Raw genomic sequence first — 21,597 nt, forward strand, 5'->3', positions numbered from 1 at the left:
GAAAAAAGCAAGTTTGTGGGCACTGGCTGCCCTCCTTAGATGCCCGAGGAACATTTAAACTCACTCAGTTTGCTGGAAAGCAAACATGTTGGTCAATTCCTGTAAACTCGCTTTTTCTGGCCTTGAGATAGATATGTTGAGTAAATTCCTATCGGCATAGTGATAGGTCCCCAAAGCGACAAGTTTTTAAAAGGAGCCGTGGATAAGAGCACGTGCTTTCCAGATTTTCTCTCTGGTATTTATTTATTTATTTGGCAGAAGTAGAGCTGACTGTTCTTGCTAGACAGAATTCACTTACGGCCTCTGTCTGCACTGACCACCCATTTATTTCCATCAGGATGAAGCAGATGCAACAACATTTTCATGCTAGCCTTTCTGCATAGAATGCGTTTTATGATTCGTCTATCTTATAAATTAATACTAAAATTAAGAGCTGAAAAGTGGAGGGGGAGAAACAAACATTCTTAATGGCTTATTTTGGCTCCAGTTAATAAAAGACTACAATCTTTTTTCAGAGGTCTGAAATGGAACCCAAAGGTCTCTTTCTCCAACTGAATCAACCTTTTTGGAAGTCACGCAGGCCCTGTTCAGACACCAAACCCTGGATTTTACCAGCCAAATAAGCCCTGAGTCATTTTTTTTATCTGACATTAAAAATGTAAAAAAATTAAAATAAAAAAAATAACATTTTAAAATTTAAAATTTAAAAAATAAGAAAAATGGTTTTTTTAAAAAAAAAAGTGAATTAAAAAATATCCAAGATTAATTTTTTTATAAAGGGGATGATGCAAGTTGATAATGAACAAGTCTGACTTATCTTACTCACTACGGGCAAATATGATGAGAGAAATTATCAATGGTATCACAATAAATGATTACAGCTGTAACTCTTTAGAGGTTTCCACGTCGTAAGCTAGTGTCCAAAGTTTATTAAAAAACATTCACGTGGCATACGTGTCTCCTTCAAGGTAAGCTCACCACCAGGCCTACCACCCAGATCTGAAGATCTAGAAATTTCCAAGAGGTAGGCTGAGCTGCAGTGAAACTTACTTTCCACCAGACTGGAGAATAAAAAGGCTGAGTTCATTTGCAAACACTATGCCACAGGTTTTCCCCCCCAGTAATTTCAGAAGAATTTACTCTGGCCTTGAGGGGTGCCAAAATTCAAGCCCGCAATCAGCTCTCAAAAAGTTGAGACTCCTCGTTACCTAAATAAATGTGAGAGACTTCTGGGAAGACAAGAATATTACTGGCAGATTTCAGCTTTATTTACGCAGATTGGGTACGGAGCTGGCTTTGACTACAGTGATATAGAAGTCCTGGAAATAAATGAACCCGGAAAACCGGAAAATCAATGTTCAGCCCCGAAGCTCATGTGGTTTATACTTCAGAGAGTTCCCAGACCCAGTTGCTGTCATTTCAGCTAAACTGCCCTGGACGTATTGGACCACCTCTCGGCAAATAATCGGTTAGTCGGATATGCGCAATACCTCGTTATTTCAGGACTATGTTGCAAATCTGACTTCCAAAGTCTGGCAACTGTAGCCGAACGTTAAAGACAGAAACTATTTCGAGACATCCAGTGTCAGTGCAGTCCCAGCGAAGCCCCCCCGCTTGAAAGAGAGGGAGGGTCCCTGGGGGCTCTGGCGAGGAAGGGGCTTTGGTGGCCCAGAGCCAGGGCCAGGAGGGCCTCGGAGGGCTGCTTCCCTCGGGAAGGGCTCCCTCGGGAGAGCGATGGGGCCACGCCGGCTAGCCAGGAGCCCAGCCCGCCAGGCCCCGGCTGGCTCCCCAGGACCGGGGATCCCAAAGCCCCCTCCGTCCCCGGCTAAGCTCCGCCCTCGGGGACGCCTCCTGCCGAGGCACCGGGGCCCGACCCAGCCCGGGCTTGGAGCCCGGCAGGGGCAGCGGGGAGCCGGCGCGGCTCGGGCTGCAGCCCCGGGCGGGCAGGGGCGCCACGCGGGAGGCGGAGGGCAGCCACCTGAGCCGGGGCCGGCCGAGCGCCCCCTCCCTCCCCTCCCCTGCCCTCCGGGGCGCCCCCCTACCTGAGCGCGGCCATGGCAGCAGTGACGGGCGGCCCCTCGCCTGCCGCTCCCGGGGACCGAACCCACGGCCAGGGCGGCCCGGCCCCGCCCCCCCGCCCCGCCATTGGCTGGCACCGGGCGGGCGGGCCCTCTTTGCCGCGCGGGGGCGCGCGCGCCGGCCCCAGCTGCTCCCTCCTCCGGCTGCCGGGCGCGCGCCTCGCCCCGCCGGGGATGCTCCTCCGGCCGGGAGGGAGGGAGGGGAAGCGCGTGCAGGTGCACAAGGTGAGCGCGACCCTTCACGGCAGAGCCGACTGGAAACCGAAGCCGAGGCTAGTTTGACTGCAAAATCCACACAGGCGGTCCTCGCTGTACAACCGCTCAGTTAACAACAGTGCGCGTTTAGGACAACCTCAGAAAAACGACGCGACCCGTCCTCGCAGCGACAGCTGTTGCACCCACCAGAGTCACTCAGTGACCGCAGTAAAAAGGGTCCTCAAATCGGGTCCACCCAAGCCCCACTCCCGACCGTGGTCCTAGCGGCATCTTCTACTTTCCGAATGTGCTTCCCCCTCCCTTTGCGAGAGCTATTGGGGGAGGGAAACGGGGGTCAGGGGGGGTGTCTTGACCGAGGCGCTTTCTCAGGTTGCGTTTCTAGGCTGGACTCCTTGCCTTTTATCTGACAGTCTCTGGGCTGCAGCTGTTCCTGAGTGTTACTCCTTGTGCTAGCTGTGGCTATTTTCAAATTAGCAAATGTCTCCCAGCCAGGCACGCGCACACACAGACGCACACGGAGAGAGCAGCCACCCGCTTTAGCCAGCCAGCTCTTTGCCTTGTGCAGGAGCCCTCTGGGCCAGGGAGGGTCCTGGCACTGAAGCGCCCCAGGCCCAGCCGCCAAGGGGCCCTGGTGACCGGCACAAAGCCAGCCAGGCCGGCGAAACAGGCGAGGGCGCCGGGGGCTGCTGACCTTCTGTTTTCCTAGCTGCTTTCAGGCAAATAAACTCAGCAGAGCTTTACAGATCACAAACAGGTAGGGCTGCATTGCCTAGCCCAGTGGCTGGCCCAAACTAAAGCTCTGACGTTTTTTCCTTGTTGGTAACCTAGGAGGAGGTGCACCTGAACCAAGGTGGAAAGCAAAGCCACGACCTAAAGCCTTAATGTCGTGCGAACTCGGCTGACCTGGTTTATTAAGTACAGGGTGGTTAAGCAAGACGGCAGGTTGCTAGAAAAGAGCCCGTGTGTTGCCTATAATGCCACGGGATCCGATGACCGGCTGAACAAAATCTTCAACCTGACAAGTTTCTGGCTTTTGAGGAACAAGCTCTTCAGACACAAAACCTAGAAGCCTTCAGAGACGAGTCTTTGCGCAAAGCACGGCATGTTTTTCCTACATGGCGCCTAATTTGAGGGCCTCGTACATTAAGAAAATGAAAATTTAGGCTAGAAACACCAGTTCACACTACATGCTTAATAGAGTTTGCCGGCTTAGGCCAGGATGTTATATAGGATCCAGCAAATGGGGGGATTGCTCACTAAATCATGGTTTGATATGTGACACTAACTCACACACCGGTATCTGCACTTAAGAGCCTGAGCTAAATAGGAAATGCTCTTTGGATAGCAGATTTCCGAGAATAACACACACACACACACGGCAGGCGTAACAAAATCTGCTGGAAGGAAAAGGACCAACAGGATGAAGTCAGCACGCTGGAAACCAGTGCTGTCAGGCTGTAAAGCTCGCTGGGGTTGATGGCATGTAGTCAGTCAAAGAAATCAGAGTCAAACTAGAAAATTACAATGCTCCCTCCTCAGTAACGCTGCTGGCGATTGCATTAGTTTCCAGAGGTTACAAAACTCTTGGGGTGTAAATGCTTGGGATTATCATAAACACGAAGAAAACTATTAGGGAGAGCCATAAGCTCTCACCCGACCGACTGTAATTAGGACCAGCAACCAGTCAGTAAGCGATGCAGTCGTAAGATGTGATGTTACCTGCCCGCTCCGACTTACATTACTTCCGCTTGGCCAAGGCATCCCGTTGGGGTCCGAGGGTCGCCACTGGCCACCTCCGGCTGCATTGACTTGGCAACCTTCCCCATGAGGACCCAGATTGTTGGGGGCAATAAGCTGACTTTGTAATAATGCCGCTTTGGGGGGGGGGCGAAAGCCCTAATAAGCAGGCGTATACATAGAATGAAGGCTACTGCTAAGCACATTGGTTTGTGCTTCTTAGATTGTAAGCCGCCCTGAGTCTTCGGACATGGGCGGGATATAAATGGGATTAAAATAAATAAAATAAATAAATAAATTGATTTTGCTTGTCAGAAGCTGGCAGGAAAGTCGCAAATGGTGATCACGTGGCCGGGGGACACTACAACGCCCCCAGAGAGAAGGGCCCATCCTCAGGACCTCTTGGGCAGCGCCATCATGGCTTAAGAGGGTGGGCATTAAGCAGGGGTTCCCTGCTTGCCTGATTTCAAAGGACCCTCCCTCCCTCCACGAAGGGGACAGGAACCGGTCCTGCCCAGTTCATCCCACGGAGAGCTGCAGCGCTGGCAACAGCTCGTTGCCCTTTGCCAGCATCCAGCTTGCTCCGGAAACGCACACTCACGCACGTATTGTTGCAGAGGTCAGTTTCCAAGAGTACGTTTTCTTAAGGTGCTAAAAAGTGCAACCATCTCCCCCGAGCAGCTTTTCCGGGTCTTCGAGATCCGTCAGGGGCTCGGCAGAAAAGCCGGAAGGCTTCCAGCCTTGAAATGCACGTTGCTGCTGAGCTTCGTCCTCCGTCTTGCGCTCCCCATCGCCAAGGCTTCCATCAGCGCACACTTTCGGGAAGTGCCTGCTCCCTCGCTTGCATCTCTCCGCCAGGCTGCAGGGAGAAGGACCTGCCTCTACCCCATGGCCTGGCAGAGCCTCCCTCCGTCTCCATCCATGGAAGCTCCTGACCTTCTTGTGCCCCGGCCATCTCCCAAAGCTCCTCATTCTGCGGCCCACAACAGCTGGCTTCGCATCAAACAAGAAGAGTCCGGCCCATCAGCCTAAAACTTCGCACAATTTGCTCCTTGCACCCTAGTCATGCCGGCCACATGACCACGGAGACGTCCTCAGACAAGCGCTGGCTCTTCGGCTTTGAAACGGAGATGAGCACCGGCCCCTAGAGTCGGAAACGACTAGCACGCATGTGCAGGGGAACCTTTACCTTTTTTAATATGAAAACTCAGCCAAGAAACCAAATGTTTCCATACAATCTGCCCACTAAGCATGGAGGACTCTATGAAACTGAGGTTTAACGCCACTTGCCTAACAGAGAACTCTCTCTTATTTCAGAGACATTTTTCTCTCTGCTATTGCATTCACAATTCTGAAGCCTTCTAATGCAATTCATAGGCAATTCCCTGCACAAAAAATCCACAGGATGTTTATCTTCCTTATTAAAGTTCTTCACCTAAGCTTTTACAGCAGTGAAAGCAAAAAGACCTATTTGTATGGGTCTCTAGTATGAAAAAATCTAAAACAACTTTGATGTCTGTTAGAGATTTGGCAATTTTTAGCTAAAAGTTCACTTTATGATGTGAATCTTCCAGAAAACAGGATTTGTAACTGATGTTTGTTTGGGTTTTCTGGAACAAATTCCTGATTTTGAAAATTTGAAACTCTAGTCATTCTGGGTTCAGAAGAATGGAAGGGAAGGGAAGGGAAGGGAAGAGAATAAGAAATAGAATAGAAATAGAAATAGAATTAGGAATAGAATAGAAATAGAATTAGAATTAGAATTAGGGATAGGGTAGGAATGGGAAGGGACCTTGGAGGTCTTCTAGCCCTACCCCCTGCTCAGGCAGGAAACCCTATACCATTTCGGACAAATGGATGTCCAGTCTCTTCTTAAAAACTTCCAGTGTTGGAGCATTCACAGCTTCTGGAGTCAAGTTGTTCCACTGATTAATTTTTCTAACTGTCTCCTGGATTAGTTTCCATCCTTTGCTTCTTGTTCTACCCTCAGATGCTCTGGAGCTTGACTCCCTCTTCAAAGCACCTGAAGGTTGTCGTGCAATATCTAGAAGTCATAACACTTCCACAAATACAACCAAAAATATGGATCAGATGACATCTTCACCATAATAAAAGAGGAACAATTACAGAAGACCTACAGAACCACCCAAAACATATTTAAAGGAAACAACCATCAAAATCTCTGAAATACCAGGAAAATAATGCCTTGTTTCAGTGAAATATGCATGCAACACACAGACCTCCCTAATCCCAAAGTTGGACAAGAAGGGAAACAAAGATGAATTCCTATAAAAGGAAGAATCACATGAAATATGCAAAAATAATCTGCATTTGGAAAGATTCCCCGACACCCAGATGTCAAAGGATGTCCTTACGGTCATATTCCAGTCACGCAGAAGGAAGTTGGCCTTAGATTTAAGACAATCACCCAACTTCGAAATGCTAAGCTGGAGAAGACCAGAAAAGGAAATGTAAGACTTTTGCTTCGAAAAGTTTGCTACTTTTTTAGAAATAGGCAACCAGGATCATTTGAAATCAGCATGAGAATTTCAGTTTGCAGTTGGCTGTGGGTATCAAGTGTCAACACTTTTTTTCTCTGGACAAGTTATGGCTTTGGATGTATCCTGCTTTCAGACATTAGATCAGGGTCTTCAAACTTGGTCCTTGTGGACTTCAGCTCCAAGAATTTCTCAGCCTGGCATGCGTGCCTGGCTGAGGAATCCTGGGAGTCGAAGTCCACAAGTCATAAAAGAGCCAAGTTTGAAGATCCCTAGACTATGCAAGCCACAGTAGAACGGCTTTTAATCTGAGTCCTGGAATCACAGAATACAGAACCATAGGGCTGGAAGGGGGGACCTGCGAGGTCTTCCAATCCAACCCAAACCAGGAACCATCCCAATTAAAGGGTTGTCCAGCCTATTTTTGAATAAATGGAGCACCTACAGCCCTGGGAGTCAAGCTGGCCTTTATTGTTTCTCTTTGAAGATGTTTCGCTTCTCATCCAAGGAGCTTCTTCCGTTCTGGGTGAATGATGGGGAATGGAAGGATTTATATTCCATTCCCCACCATCATACTGAGAGCTGAAGAAGCTCCTTGGATGAGAAGCAAAACATCTACAAAGGAAAACAAGAAAGTCCAGTTGCCTCAGGAAAAAAGCAGCTTTGCCCTGGAGGATGGAGAATCTCCAGAGACTTCTAGACTGGATCTCCCTCTCGTACGTTTCCATCCATCACTTCTTGTGCTGCCCTGGAGAGCTTTGGAGAATAGGCTCAGCACCCCGGATCCCTCAGTCACTCATCGTGACCATTTAGCCTGAGCTTAGTTCTCAACGCGAGGGAGAAAGACGGAGGTTTGCACAGGACATGACAAGCAAATTTCCTACATTTGGCAAAAGGTTCAGGAAAGCGAGTCCACGAGGCACCTCCTTGAATCTCGGCTCCAACAATTTGCTGGGATCAAAGTTTTCTCTGTAAATAAGTTTTTAATCTCCCAGGTCAACTAACATTTATTTGGCATTGTGACTTTTCTTTCTTTAAATGGGACTCTCCCCTATTGTGCCGTATTACCTCCTGTTATATTAAGATGTGCCATTAGGAAGAAGGATTTGCTTACGTAAAATAAGGATATTTTAATTTGGAAGAAACCAGTACGGTGTTTCTTAGTTAACAAATAACCTTTTGTATAACTCCTGCTTTATACTTTACTCAGTGAGTTTTGCTCTAGTTACTATGTAACGTACAAGATTAATTGCATTTTGCATTAAAATAATGCATTTTGCATTATTTAATCAAATACACCGTGTTGCACTTAACAGACTTTGATCTCCTATTTTTCAGATTTATACACAGTGTGATGTTTTTTTAAAAGAATGCTGCTTTTAAAAAATGATGTTTTTTGGTAATTTTAAAATCACAAAACAGCAAAAAACTATCCAATGTATAAAGAGCAATAACGTTAAACAATAAAATTTCGGTTGAAATAAAATTAATGAAAAGGTGACACGGCAGCATAATCTACTAAAATATTAGCAAATTAAAAGGTCAGGGAGAATAAAGGACTTTTGCATGGAGCCCAAAAGTGACATGAGATATTCACTGCTGGAGTCCAGCACTCCAGAGGACAAACTTGAACTTACGAAAAAAAGAGGAACAAATACGTAGGGCTCCGCAAATGTTATTTTATTTGGAAAAAGCACTTTGGACTTTGCACAACCGCAGCAGCTCTGTTATTCATTAAAGCTGCTTCCCCTCGGTCAAGATTCTGGGGTGGCTCTGAGCGCTGGATTCTCCAAAGCAACGTTTCTCAAGTTGAGCCACTGTAAGATGGATGGACTTCAACTCCTGGTGGCACAGGGCTTAGAATGCAGTATTGCAGGCTAGTTCTGCATTCCCACCGCCAGCAGTTCGATCCTGACCAGCTCAAGGTTGACTCAGGGCTAGAAACTGGGAGATCGTGAATTTTAGTCCCACATTAGGCAGAAAGCCAGCTGGGTGATCTTGAGCCAGTCGCTTTCTCTCAGCCTTAAGAAGGAGGCAATGGCAAACCACTTCTGAAAAAACCAGGCCAGGAAAACTGCAGGGACTAGTCCAGACCCAATTCGGGGGGGGGGGGGAGATGGTAACCTTTAATGAGCCTTTGCTGAACAGGACTGACAATAAGGTTTTAAGGAATTGTTTACAGGTGAACAGATGAGTCGTGGGAAGAAGACATCCTTGGTTGTATTTCCGGTTACTAAAATTGTAATTTTGTGATGTAGAGGGAAGTTATCTCTTTATATATTTTTCCTTCACTACTATAGTTTTTCTTCTTTCTCTATTTTTTTTTCTATTGTGCATTTTCTGCACTTTCTTCTTTGTATTCTTTTCTTTTTTTTAGTTTGTGTTTGTTTTTATCTTTTTAATTGTAATATTTAACACACTTAAGAAAGGAAACCTTAGGTGGCAAGCCAGCAATGCAAAACCACCGACGTTTTGCTGCCACCCAGCGGCCCCTCAGCTACGCCCCACCCCGCCCTGGCTTGGAGCCAGCTGAAAGAGCCTCCTCAGACGGGGGGGGTCCCCAGTGCCCCATCCGGTGGGGATAAGAGGAGCAAGGCTTGGTTTTGCCTGGCTGAAAAGGGGAACTGCAATTTTTAATGATTTTTTTCATAAATGTTATCGATAACAATTCATTAATCTGGGATATGAGCTAAATTAGAGCTCAAACCTGGAGTACACATACACACAGTGCTGCGCAAAAGTCTTAAGTCACTGTTAGAATTGTTGTTGTAGCCACCGTATAACGACCATATGTAATTATGTCATCAGTCTCCTTATAATACAACTACGCTATAAAGATCAGGACATTTGTGTGCGGAATTCAAAAAACGGAAAAATCAGAGGAAAGAGCTTTCCTAGCCCAAGTGGCCAGGCTGCAGGGCGACCCCCCAAACCAGAAGGGAAGCCCCACCCGCTGCCCCGCAATTCCCCCCCCCACCCCTCCCCTGGCACTGCTGGAGTTACCGAGTCGGGTCACGAAATCAAGAAAACCACCAAGCTGCTGAGAGACACCCCCCCAGGACCGCAACCCCCCCTCCTCCTCCTCCTCCTCCTCCTCGCCACAAAGCCCCCTTCCTTCTCGCCCTGATGAGGTTACCCAGTTGGGTCACGAGACGTCTGCAAGGGAACCAGGCGAGCTTTCGCTCTGCACGGGTCGTGTGAATGCAACTCCCCGGAAGGCGCTGCGGGTCTGCGGCAGAATTGGACAGGTGGGAAAACGGGGCGCTTTTTTCCCTGCACCGGTCGGGGGGACCCGCCAGCCGCACCTGCCGCGCAGGCAACACCGAGAAGCCATGGGCGGGCGGGCGGGCGCGGAAACGTTTGGTTTGCCCGAAGAGGCAGGTCGTGGGGAGGCGGCTCTTCTGGCTCGAGCAAAAGTCTCCGCGCAGGAGGGGGCCGGACTAGATGCCCTCGGCGGTCCCTCTGTAGCTGAGGCGCCTGCGCGCGCCTCTCGCCCTCCAGGCGTTTCCCCCCCCCCCGCCCCCCCGGGACGCCGCCGATCGGTGGGCGCTTTCTCCCCGGCGCCCCCGGGCAGGGAGGAGGAGGAGGAGGAGGAGGAGGAGGATCCGGGCGACGCCGCCGCCTCTCCTGCCGGGCCGGGCCGCGCGGAGCAGCCCCTCGGATCCCCCGGGCGGGCGCAGCGGGAGGAGGCGGGGCCGGGCGCGCGCTTACCTCAGGCGGCCCGGCTCGGCCCGCGGCTTCGGCCTCTTGGCGCGCGGAACCGCCGCCGCCGCCGCCGCCGCCGCCGCCGCCCTCCTCCTCATGGCCGGCTGCTCGGGGGCGGGGCGAGCGGGGGCGGGGCCGGGCAGGCGGGGGCGGGGCCCGCGGCCATCTTGAGCCGCGTCGCTCTCCCCCCTCCCCCTCCCCCTCCTCCTCCTCCTCCTGCTGCTGGTCGGCGCGGCTGTGGCGGGGAAGGTAACCGGCGAGGGCGGGCGGAGCGCTGCGAGGGGGGGCGGGCGTGGGGCGATCGCTTTCCGAGGGGAGCCTTCTGGGCGGGAGGGGAGCGGCCGTTGCGGTTTGTGGCTGCGCCCCCAGCCCCGACGCGCGTGTGGCCGGACTCCGGGCTGCGGCTGGGCTGCTCCGCCTTGACGGCCTCGGGCCCGGAGAGCCCGGCCGAGAAGCCTGTTTCCGTGGGAAGGCAGCCTCGGGCGCTGCCGTCGGGGCCCTCTGAGCACCGTTGCCGTTTGCAGCCACGTTGGGATCAGGAAAAAACCCCCCGTGCAGGCCTGGGAGGAGGAGGAGGAGGCAGCTCCGGAGGGGAAAAATCCACCCGGTCGGTTTTGCCCAAAGCTCCCGAGTCCATTGAGAGACGTCCTAGTGCAGGGCCAGGCAACCTCGGCTCTTTTGTGGCTCGTGGACTCCAACTCCCAGAATTCCTCAGCCAGCCTGGCTCAGCTTGGAATCCTCTCCCTTTCCCCTCAGCGTGGCTGGCTCAGGGATTCTGGGAGTTGGAGTCCACAACTCATAAAGCGGCCTAGGCCTAGGCCAGGGGTAGGCAACCTAGGCTCTTTTAGGACTCGTGGACTCCAACTCCCAGAATTCCTCAGCCAGCCACGTTGAGGGGAAAGGGAGAGGTTTCCAAGCTGAGCCAGGCTGGCTCAGGAATTCTGGGAGTTGAAGTCCATGAGTCATAAAGCGGCCTAGGCCAGGGGCAGGCAACCTTGGCTCTTTCATGACTGGTGGACTTCAACTCCCAGAATTCCTGAGCCAGCATGGGGGAGATTATGGCCCCTTCACGAATCGTGGACTTCAACTTCCAGAATTCCTGAGCCAGCATGGCTCAGCTTGGAATCCTCTCCCTTTCCCCTCAGCGTGGCTGGCTCAGGAATTCTGGGAGTTGGAGTCCACAACTCATAAAGCGGCCTAGGCCTAGGCCAGGGGTAGGCAACCTCGGCTCTTTTATGACTGGCGGACTCCAACTCCCAGAATTCCTGAGCCAGCGTGGCTCAGCTTGGAATCCTCTCCCTTTCCCCTCAGCGTGGCTGGCTCAGGAATTCTGGGAGTTGGAGTCCACAACTCATAAAGCGGCCTAGGCCTAGGCCAGGGGTAGGCAACCTCGGCTCTTTTATGACTGGCGGACTCCAACTCCCAGAATTCCTGAGCCAGCGTGGCTCAGCTTGGAATCCTCTCCCTTTCCCCTCAGCGTGGCTGGCTCAGGAATTCTGGGAGTTGGAGTCCACAACTCATAAAGCGGCCTAGGCCTAGGCCAGGGGTAGGCAACCTTGGCTCTTTTATGACTGGTGGACTTCAACTCCCAGAATTCCTGAGCCAGCATGGCTCAGCTTGGAAACCTCTCCCTTTCCCCTCACCGTGGCTGGCTCAGGAATTCTGGGAGTTGAAGTCCACGAGTCATAAAGCGGCCTAGGCCTAGGCCAGGGGTAGGCAACCTCGGCTCTTTTATGACTGGCGGACTCCAACTCCCAGAATTCCTGAGCCAGCGTGGCTCAGCTTGGAATCCTCTCCCTTTCCCCTCAGCGTGGCTGGCTCAGGAATTCTGGGAGTTGGAGTCCACGAGTCACAAGAGCCGAGGTTGCCTACCCCTGTCCTAGTGTGACAGGGTAATTGTGTGTGTGTGGTGGGGGGTGTTGTTACCCAAAGAAAAACCCACCACCACCACCCCAGTTTTGGATAATCTACCAGATGTGGGGAGCTCTGACCTAAGCCAAAGAGAAGAAGCGATCAAGCCTTAGTTGGCCTGGCAGGACCGGCAACCCCACCCTTTGTACCCAGGAGTTTCTAGATGCATTTTCCTAAACCCTGATGTCAATATCCGGGCAAAAAAAAACTCTCTTAATGTTAAGTCCCTTTATAACGAGGGGCAGTAATAAAATTTGCAAGATGGAGCTACAGAACCCAAGCATCTCTTCCTGAGCATTTGTTACCTCTTTTGCACAACTGGGAAATGAAACGTGGTCGCTTAAGAAGTTGGGAGGCAGGTCTACCCCCCCCCCGCTTTAAAAGCTCAGTTGTTGCACCCAGATAGGCCTCCCATTTGTTTAAGGAATTCGTTTTGATCAATGCCGGAAAAGATAAAGCAAACTGCGGATCCTAGCTGCCTGCGGAAGGCCTTGTCCCGTGAAGCTTATCCTAGCTTCTCGCCAAACGTGAATCGGCCTGATAGGGGAACTGGGACATTGTGTACTTGTGTCTGTACTTTTGATTTGGAGCACATCAGGACAAGGAAAAAGCTCCTGGACTTTCCACAGGGGTGGGGACACACCAAGCTCAAGCGGTGTGCTATGAGGAGGCGAATGGTGGACTTGGAAAGTCCCAGCTATTCTATATACTTCTCTGTTCTATGCCTTCTCCAACACAGTTACGGAAATCTCTTTAGTCATTATTAGCTTCCCTCTTGGTTTGGAGAAGCCGTGGTGGCTGGGTTCACGCAGTCTGAGCCACAGTCAGCCCGTCCCTAAATAGGGCTTGACATGAATTTCTACCTCAAGTTTGTTTTTTTCAGCAGACTCTGCAAGAGAAAGGAAGTGAACACTAAAGGTCTGCCTCTCTGGAGGAGGTGTCGCCTAGACAAGCAGGAGTGGTGTTTCTCTTCACTCTCAGTTCATTTCTAATTTTGGTGGGGATCTAAACGGAAGCTAAACGCCTGACATCTGGCAGGAGGCTTTCTTACACAGAAGCACACCACCCTGTCATTGGCGTATTAAAGATCACATTTGTTTTCATATGCTGAGCTGTGCAGGAGCAAAGATCCAGGGATACCAAATCCTGCCGTGGCCCTGAGGCATAGATGATCTGAGGCATAGATGGGTCTTCCTGTTCCCCCCCCCCCCCGTGGAATTCATCAAAATCCACTTTCAACCAGAAAAGTCGAGGTCCTACTTTTGCTAGCACGATAGCTGAAAAGTATAGGTTCCCGTGCTTTTTGCACAGACCATGGCTATCCCACTGATAAATCACTCATCCATTGAGTTCGCTGCTGTGTGCAAAGAGAGCCAGCATAGTTTCTTCAGCAAACTCTGGGTTTAAAAATCGGAGTTAACACGAGGCGGGGGGGTTGCTTGAACGGTGTCTTCCATTTTTCCAACGAGGAGTCGTAACAAAACGGGGGGGGGGGTGAAAGCTCTTCTAAAGCACGAGGCGGTTTAATTTTCCACTAATGCACATAGCGCATTTGTCCTCCCAGCAGAAAATGATCCACAGCCTGTTTCTTATCAATTCTTCCGGGGACATATTCTTGGAGAAGCACTGGAAGAGTGTCGTCTGCCAGTCTGTGTGTGACTATTTCTTCGAAGCTCAGGAAAGAGCAGCCGACGTGGAGAATGTGCCCCCCGTCATCCCCACCCCTCACCACTTCCTCATCAGCATCTACCGAGACAAAATCTTCTTTGTGTCTGTCATACAGACGGAAGTGCCCCCTCTCTTCGTCATTGAGTTCCTCCATCGCGTAGCCGATACTTTCCAGGTTGGTCTGCAGGACGGCTGTGTGGACTGAGGGGAAAAATGGGCCTCCAGTTCACCATTTGAAAGCTCTGGATCACTTCCACATATCCCATCAGTCGTAGTGGTTAGGCGGGTGTTGTTTTTCCTCAATAAGATGGTCTGAGTTTTAAGAACGTGTTCCACAAAATTTTAATTATGGACACACAGAACGGTATAAATTTAGTTGGAAGAAATGAAGGACTACTCATACTTAGAAAAGAGGTCATTAGGAGTTTGGGATTTGTTACTGATTTTAAGTACTGCAGTAGAATTTCCAGCTGCAACTTAATGTTTCCAGAATGGAACATTTTATCTATCGCTTTGTCTTGAGGAACTCGGATTTCATTCTGCCTTGTTGGCAGCAGATCTCCAGAATGACGGACGTGGGTGAGAGGCCTTCACGTGGCCTGATCCAGTCCTGCTGTCCTATTTTAAAGCCTCTTGCTTCCATTCTTTGCAGCAGGGGAAACGTGGCCCAGAGGAAGGAGCAGAAATGGTGGACGGTGAGGGGCTTTCAGATCTTCGGCTCCGTACAAGCAGCCTGATCCGGCCCCACATTTTCATTTTTTCCAAAGCGGAATTTGCCAGCCTCACAAAGAATCGGTGTTTTAGGGTTAGATTTCTTCCTCCAGCAAAACACTAAAAATTATTTTAGTGTTATTTGCTGAGCATAAACCAAAACAGATTTCAGGTCTATTTAGGGAAGTAGAATTTTTTCCACTAAAATCGTTTTCTTTCAAAGCTGCTTTACTGAATGCTCCAAGAGTGACGTTAGCAGGTAGAAACAGGCCTATGTACAATCAGATAAGGAGGTTTAATGGTGTCCGTTGGGTTTTTATGCTTTCTTAATTTTTAAAGGTTTTGGGCAACTTTAGGCTTAGCCAGGCAATAGGATGGAAGCTGTCAGCATCCCCATAGCTACAGGTAGCTATAGACACTTCCTTAACGGCGCTCTTCTGCAGCATTGAGGAGAGGGCTGGCGTAAGTTGGTTGTAACTGACTACACATCAGGGTACGTACAATTTCTATCCAGGGAAGCTGGATCTCTACTGAGCACGTGTCCAAAATAATTATGGTGAAAAGCCCTTCCCACTTTTAAGCTACGGGGGAAAATCCATGCTGTCTGAATAGATGGACGGATGTTAAATTACAGGAGCTGGCTTTCTAGCGGAAGCCTGTAGGTTTTTTTGTTTTTTTTAAGTGCAGGTAGAGTTATTGAGTGGAATAAACTACCTTCTTTGTATTCTTTGTGGATTTAGGATTACTTTGGAGAATGTTCCGAAACCGCCATTAAAGACAATGTTGTTATTGTGTACGAGCTCCTTGAAGAAATGCTGGACAACGGCTTCCCGCTGGCAACGGAGTCCAACATCCTGAAGGAGCTCATTAAACCTCCCACCATCCTGCGCTCGGTGGTCAATTCCATCACAGGTACCGCTCCGGCCGCTTCCCCGGGGCTTCCAACTACTTTTATTCCCTCGCTTATTAAGTCTGTGCGTCACCCGTCTCCCCACCAGGGCGGCTCTGGGCGGGCTGCAGGAGGTCACCCTTGGGCGGGTTAACAGGGGTGTGTGAACTTGCACTTTCCAAACGCGGGAGACCTTTGAGGTCCAGGAATGGATTTGTTGGTTGTCCTTGTAAACCGGACCGGAGAAGCCCGTTGTCCTTTCTTCAGATTAAGCAATGACATCCTAAGGAGTTCCTCCCCCCCCTCCCCACTTATACTTTTACTCCTCGAGTGCTGAGTTTATTTACAACCTTTCAGAGAGGCTGTGCAGAATCTATTTTGGAAAGCAGGGCCTGCTGGATACTTGATACCCTCAGATGCCTCTGAAAAACGGACAGGCCTGCCTTTCTCAAATCTCTCCTGGTGAATCTTTAAGATTGGTGGCTGTTCTTCTGTATCGGGAGCACTTTGTCCAGCTGTTCCCCTGCTCCTAGGCCCAGGCACCACATGCCCCCACTGAGCCACAATATCATCAGCTCAAAAGAGGTACCGGCACGCCAGTGGGAGACACGCTGCTCCTGAACTCATCCCGAGGGGTGCGGGAGAAGACCTGCCTTAAAAATGGCGCTGGGAGAGCTGACCTCTCCTGCTTAACCAATGAGCCCTCAGAAGGCATTAATGCCACGTGGTGTTCTGTCTGAACCAAGCCATCTGTTTGGTGCTAGTTCTGGGTGTTCACCGTGTAATTTTCCTTGTGTGTTTCTACTTATACCTGCAACAGATACATGTTTATCAGTTGCCTTGCTTCTTCCCCCCCAGTAATAGAGCAGAAAAAGTCAGCATTGTAATGGCAGTTTTTAAGTCTTCTGGTTAGGAGGCAACTTTTTCTAGCCAGCTGCTGCCGCCGCCGCCGCAGCCTTTTTTTAACGGAGCGCTTGTTTCTTACGGACTGTTTCTTTCTCTTTCCAAGGTAGCAGCAACGTGGGGGACACCCTTCCAACCGGCCAGCTGTCCAACATTCCCTGGCGAAGGGCAGGAGTGAAGTACACGAATAACGAGGCCTACTTTGATGTGATTGAAGAAATTGATGCCATCATAGACAAATCTGGTAAAGGCCTCTGCAGACGTAGCTGTGAAAGACGGGAGGGAGCCATACCTGTTCACCTTTGCCATCTACAGTTTTCAATAAATCTGGGAATATCTCAGTAAAAACCTGAGTGAGTTTTCTCAGCCGGACTCTAAACACGGGGAGAGCAAAGCAGTGGTTCTTAAAGTTGGGTAATTTGGACGTATCCTGGGGCTGGGTGGGTAGTAGGGCAATTTGTAATTGTATGCGTGTAATTTGAGAATCCAGTTTGAAATTGTCACTGGAGTGCGAACAGCCTAGTCTGAGCTTGTTTTGTGGGGCCCCGGATGGCCTTTGAGATAGAGAAAAGGGGTGCTGGGGGTCAAACAGTTTGAGGATGGCTGCAGTGAAGGATTAAGGCAAAAAAGGAACGGTTGTCCTAAGACCAGTTGGGGAATTATATTTGCATTGGCTCAGGGAACTTGGGGCGCAGGTCATTCACGGCGGAGAAATTTGCCAAAGGCAGCTGACTTCAGTGGTGGCCCCTGATTCTGGAATGTTCTGCCCACTCAGGTAGTGTTATTTCCAGCTATTCTAGGAGAGGAGAAGGCATTTTTATTTTCCGGGACACTCTAATATTGCGTCTAGAGGAAGGGTTTGCAAAAGGTTGTGTTGGCTGTTGTAGTTCATCCCCTGATCGAGTTCAGCAATTCTGTTAACGTGAAGATCACGGACTCTTCCCCCCCCCCCCTGAAGTCATGCAAATCACACTTCCCACCTTTATTATTTTTATAAAAAAACCTCAAGGCAGCAAACACACTGCATGCTCCTTCCTCGTCCTATTTCCCCTACCACAGCAATCCCGTGAGGTGGCATGGGCTGAGAGAGGGACTGGCCCAAAGTCACCCAGGCGGCCTTCGCGCCTAGTTTTGGGACTAGAACTCACCGTCTCCTGGTTTCTAGGACAGCACCTTAACCCCTAGACCAAATAACCTCTCCTTTATTCCCGCAGGCTCCACGGTCTTTGCCGAAATCCAAGGGGTCATTGATGCTTGCGTCAAGCTCTCGGGAATGCCGGACCTTTCGCTTTCTTTCATGGTAAATGGACTTTTGTACCGTTAACTCAGGGTTTCTAGCCAAGTCTTCCTAAGGCCCGGAGAAGAGGAGGTTTTGCTTTGCTCCCATTCCTGCGTAAATTTCTCCACCCCTGTGCAGGATTTCAATGGCGAGCAGCTCCCGGGAATCCCCCCGTCTTGGGCTTCCCTCGAGAAGTCTGTGGCCGTTGAAATTGGCATGCTGGAAGGCCCCTCAGTCGGGCGGCTGCAGCCTTTGGGAGGCGTAAGGGGAATAGTGAGGACCCAGATTGTTGGGGGCAATAAGCTGACTTTGTAAAAAATGCCGCTTGGGGGGTCCCGAAAGCCCTAATAAGGAGGCGTATACATAGAATGAAGGCTATTGCTAAGCACATTGGTTTGTGCGTCTTAGATTGTAAGCCTCCCTGAGTCTTCGGAGAAGGGCGGGATATAAATGGGATTAAAAAAAAAATAGCCCCAGGGTGGTGTGACCTTATTGTAGAAGAAACCGTGAAGAATAAACCCTTCAACGTTTCTTACATTGCACTGCCTTGAAGTGGTGTCTTGCCTGCATCAGAAGGAAGCCAGAGGTTGCCACTAAGCAAAATTGTCTCGTTGGATAGAGACAAACGCTGTGGGGCACAATCGAGGTCACAAAAGGGCTTTTAATGGAGGATAGGAATGAAGTCTTGGAGGATGGTCAGTTCTAATGCCATGACAAACGGCTCCCAAAGGTGCTTTTTCAAAAGGCAACTGGACTTTTTGTTTTTTCTTGACGATGTTTCGTTTCTCATCCAAGAAGCTTCTTTCGTTCTGGAGAACCGAAATGTCTTCAAGGAAAAGCGAACAGTCCAGCTGCCTTTAGAGAAAGCACCTTTGGGGCAACCGTGATCTGGATGACTGAGAGTCTCCGTGGACCCTTGACTGAAGCGGGGGGGGGGGGCAGAGTTTTAGACCTGGGACTGGGGGTTGGGCAAAGACAAACTACTGCCACCTCGGTCGGTCGGGGTTCTTGTTTGTTGTCATGATCTGACTCAGAAGGAATTTGAGGAGGAGGGCAGGGCTGATCGGGAGAGGGAGAAGTTTCTTTCTGAGTAAGCTCCATTGTGTAGGAAAGGCCTTATTCTCCTTGAGAATATAAGTAGGTGAAAGGGACTCTCCTGCTGCCCTCGCCTCCTTTCTCTCGCTGAGAGTGGGGAATCCTGTACCGGGGGTTGTTCGTGTCCAAAGTCTCTTTCTCGGAAATGAACCCGATCGATTTGTGGCGAATTCTGCTCGGGCTCCCTCAGGCGGAGGTAGACATTCCCTCGAGATGGCAGGCACAAGCTCCTATTATTGTCTTGCTTCCTATGCGTTCTTCTTTCATTATGTCCCCAAACGTGAAACGGAAAAACGGGCTTCGCTCTTGCCCCCTGCAGAACCCAAGACTCCTGGATGACGTCAGCTTTCACCCCTGCATTCGATTCAAGCGCTGGGAGTCCGAGCGAGTCCTTTCCTTCATTCCTCCCGATGGGAACTTCAGGCTGATTTCCTACAAAGTCAGCTCTCAGAAGTGAGTTGGTTGGAAGAGCCACGTACCTGCGCAGAGCCCCCTTCGTGGTCAGAGCCCCTCCCTCCCTCCCTCCCTCCCTGCATTCTGCACTGGAGCCTCGTCCTTGGCACTAAGAGCCTGCGAGGACATCCAAAATATACTGAGATAACTTGGGGACTTTGTTTCAGCCGGTTATTCTCGGGCCTTGAAAGAGAGGCACGGTGGCCTGGAGGTGAAGGAAGACCTTCCGCGGAACAAAGAAAAGGGCGGTTTGGGGGGAGGGGGGAATCGCCTGTCTTGGTGTTTGGTTCCTTGGATCTTCTCTGGGGTTTACGATAGACGGGCTGTGCCAGTTTTGTCCGGTGACTTTGGCGACTTCTTGTTTCAGCTTGGTGGCTATTCCGGTGTACGTGAAACATGCAATCTCTTTCAAAGAGAATTCGTCTTCTGGAAGATTTGATGTCACCATTGGCCCTAAACAGAACATGGGGAAGACCGTTGAAGGAGTCGTCATGACCGTTCATATGCCCAAAGCTGTGCTCAACATGAGCTTGACGCCCACGCAAGGCACCTACACATTTGATCCTGTCACTAAGGTGAGCCTTGTCCTCCCAACTAGGCGTCTCGGCTTGAGCTCCCAAACTCTCTTCCCGTGGAGATGGTGGTGTCGGCTGAGGGCTGGGTCTTCTTCTGCCTTTATTCGGATGAGGCTCTTGGTTTTCTGCAATTGCAACCCGACTATGCCACTCCTCCTGCCTTTTGAGGGAAATTCTGGATATATTACAGGAAGCCTCTGACTATGGTTTCACTCAAATACAAATGGTTTTTAAAACACTTTATAAATATTTTTGATGGTTGTTTAGGTGTTAACATGGGATGTTGGCAAAATCATCCTTCAAAAGCTGCCTGCTCTTAAAGGGACGGTGAATTTACAGTCTGGAGCTCCAAAGCCAGAGGAAAACCCAAGTTTGAACATTCAATTCAAGATCCAACAATTGGCTATTTCTGGTAAGACAGGCTTCCCACGGCACAGAGAGACTTTGATATAAATTCTATAGTGGCTGATTTAACATAATTAGCCTTGGTGGAGCAGTGGGCTAATGCCTCCTTAAGTAACACCAGCTGCCTGCAATTAGTGCAGGTTTGCATCCCAACAGGCTCAAGGTTGACTCAGCCTTCCATCCTTCTGAGATGGTAAAATGAGGACCCAGATTGTTGGGGGCAATTAAGCTGACTTTGTAGTATAATGCCGCTTGGGGGGTGTATGAAAGCCCTAATAAGCAGGCATATACATAGAAGGAAGGCTACTAAGCTTGTAAGCCGCCCTGAGTCTTTGGAGAAGGGCGGGATATAAATGGAATTAAAATAAAAATTAAAATAAAAAATAATAAATAAGATTGCATGATGCCAACGTACCAAATTCCAGAGCTGTTTTGTAAACTGAAACGTAATTGAAAGGAGGTTCCCAGCAGCCTTAACTGTCAACCCAGCTGCTCCCTACAGGCACGGCTGTTTGATTCTATGCGTAGATAAATTCCCCCACCCATTGCAAACAGAAATCCTTTTGTTTTTTGCCAGTATTTGGTTTGCATGGAACCTGCAACACAATGTTGCAGTAGGCCCACCCTTTGTAGTGTTTTCCAGATAGAATATCGAGTATTGAAACGTCCAAGGTGAGGTTGGACATTTTATTTTTTGCAGTCCACATTTTGTGGCGGTTTAAGGTCGATGAGCCGGCTTAACCTTCATTGGGGAAATGTCGCTGCATTCCCCATCAAGGGGTAGGGGAACTAAAAGAGCTTCATTCCACGGTCGCAATTCTTCCGCGAATTGCTGAAATAGACTGTTCTGATATCTGTTTGTTATTTATTTCAGGATTGAAAGTAAACCGCCTTGACATGTATGGAGAAAAATACAAACCCTTTAAAGGTGTGAAGTACGTCACAAAGGCCGGGAAGTTCCAAGTACGAACGTGAAGCTTAATAAGAACTCTTGCTTTTCTGGCAGGTGGTTGTGCGTCTGTGTGTGCGCGTGTGCTCCAGCCTCAGAGAAAAATGAGCATTGGTTACTTAAATTCCTCCTCGATGCCAGTTCCAGCCCTTCCTCGGAAGACCTTCCGCAGAGAAGGCTTCCGTAAAGGGGGGGGGGGGCTTTGTGGGTCTGGGCTTGCAGTTGCTGAACTCGGGCTGCCTCATGGAACCAGCTGCTCCTGAACACTGCCAGGCAAAGCACCAAAGCACAAGAAGAGGCTGAAGCGGAGGAAGAAGCACCCTTGCCGGCTGGGCAAGCCTCTCTGCACGAAAGACTTTTAAGGGAACCCCCCCCCAAAAAAGCCTTTTTTTTTTGCAGGATTTACACCACCCTGCCTTTTTTTGGTCAGAATTGCCTTATCAGCTTGAGAATTCAGCAGACAATCTGTAGCCAGCGTTAAAAGATTTCTTTTCTCTCCACAATTTGCTTTGGAAACGAACGAAC

The 21,597-nt window shown here is 49.9% G+C and overlaps 2 protein-coding genes across 6 annotated transcripts in view; one reads left to right on the forward strand and one right to left on the reverse strand.

Moving 5' to 3' along the window:
- The window catches only part of ADK (adenosine kinase), a 146,457-nt gene extending 136,115 nt beyond the window's left edge, over positions 1-10,342 (reverse strand). For 2 of the 3 annotated variants that reach the window (XM_083364252.1, XM_083364251.1), the window contains exon 1: positions 10,241-10,342. In XM_083364252.1, coding sequence (XP_083220378.1) covers positions 10,241-10,332 — 92 coding nt within the window. In that variant the 5' untranslated portion in view covers positions 10,333-10,342. Of the gene's footprint in view, positions 1-2,042; positions 2,121-10,240 lie in introns of those variants that run through there. The other variant, XM_083364253.1, reaches the window with a different exon arrangement.
- Positions 10,343-10,399: 57 nt separating this feature from the next.
- On the forward strand, positions 10,400-21,442 carry AP3M1 (adaptor related protein complex 3 subunit mu 1). Of its 3 annotated transcripts, none has more exons than XM_083363422.1 (9): positions 10,400-10,483; positions 13,710-13,988; positions 15,265-15,436; positions 16,423-16,560; positions 17,531-17,616; positions 19,010-19,143; positions 19,511-19,718; positions 19,986-20,130; positions 20,998-21,442. In XM_083363422.1, exons 2-9 carry the CDS (start codon positions 13,716-13,718, stop codon positions 21,096-21,098), a joined length of 1,257 nt encoding a protein of 418 aa, XP_083219548.1. In that variant the 5' UTR covers positions 10,400-10,483; positions 13,710-13,715; the 3' UTR covers positions 21,099-21,442. The 3 variants fall into 3 exon arrangements, with proteins under 3 accessions (XP_083219548.1, XP_083219547.1, XP_083219546.1); XM_083363421.1 differs by having other exon boundaries at positions 10,437-10,483; positions 13,713-13,988; XM_083363420.1 differs by lacking the exon at positions 10,400-10,483 and having other exon boundaries at positions 12,150-13,988.
- The last annotated feature ends 155 nt before the right edge of the window (positions 21,443-21,597 follow it).

This window comes from Vipera ursinii, assembly GCF_947247035.1.
Source record: "Vipera ursinii genome assembly, chromosome: 5".
Taxonomy (NCBI): domain Eukaryota; kingdom Metazoa; phylum Chordata; class Lepidosauria; order Squamata; family Viperidae; genus Vipera; species Vipera ursinii.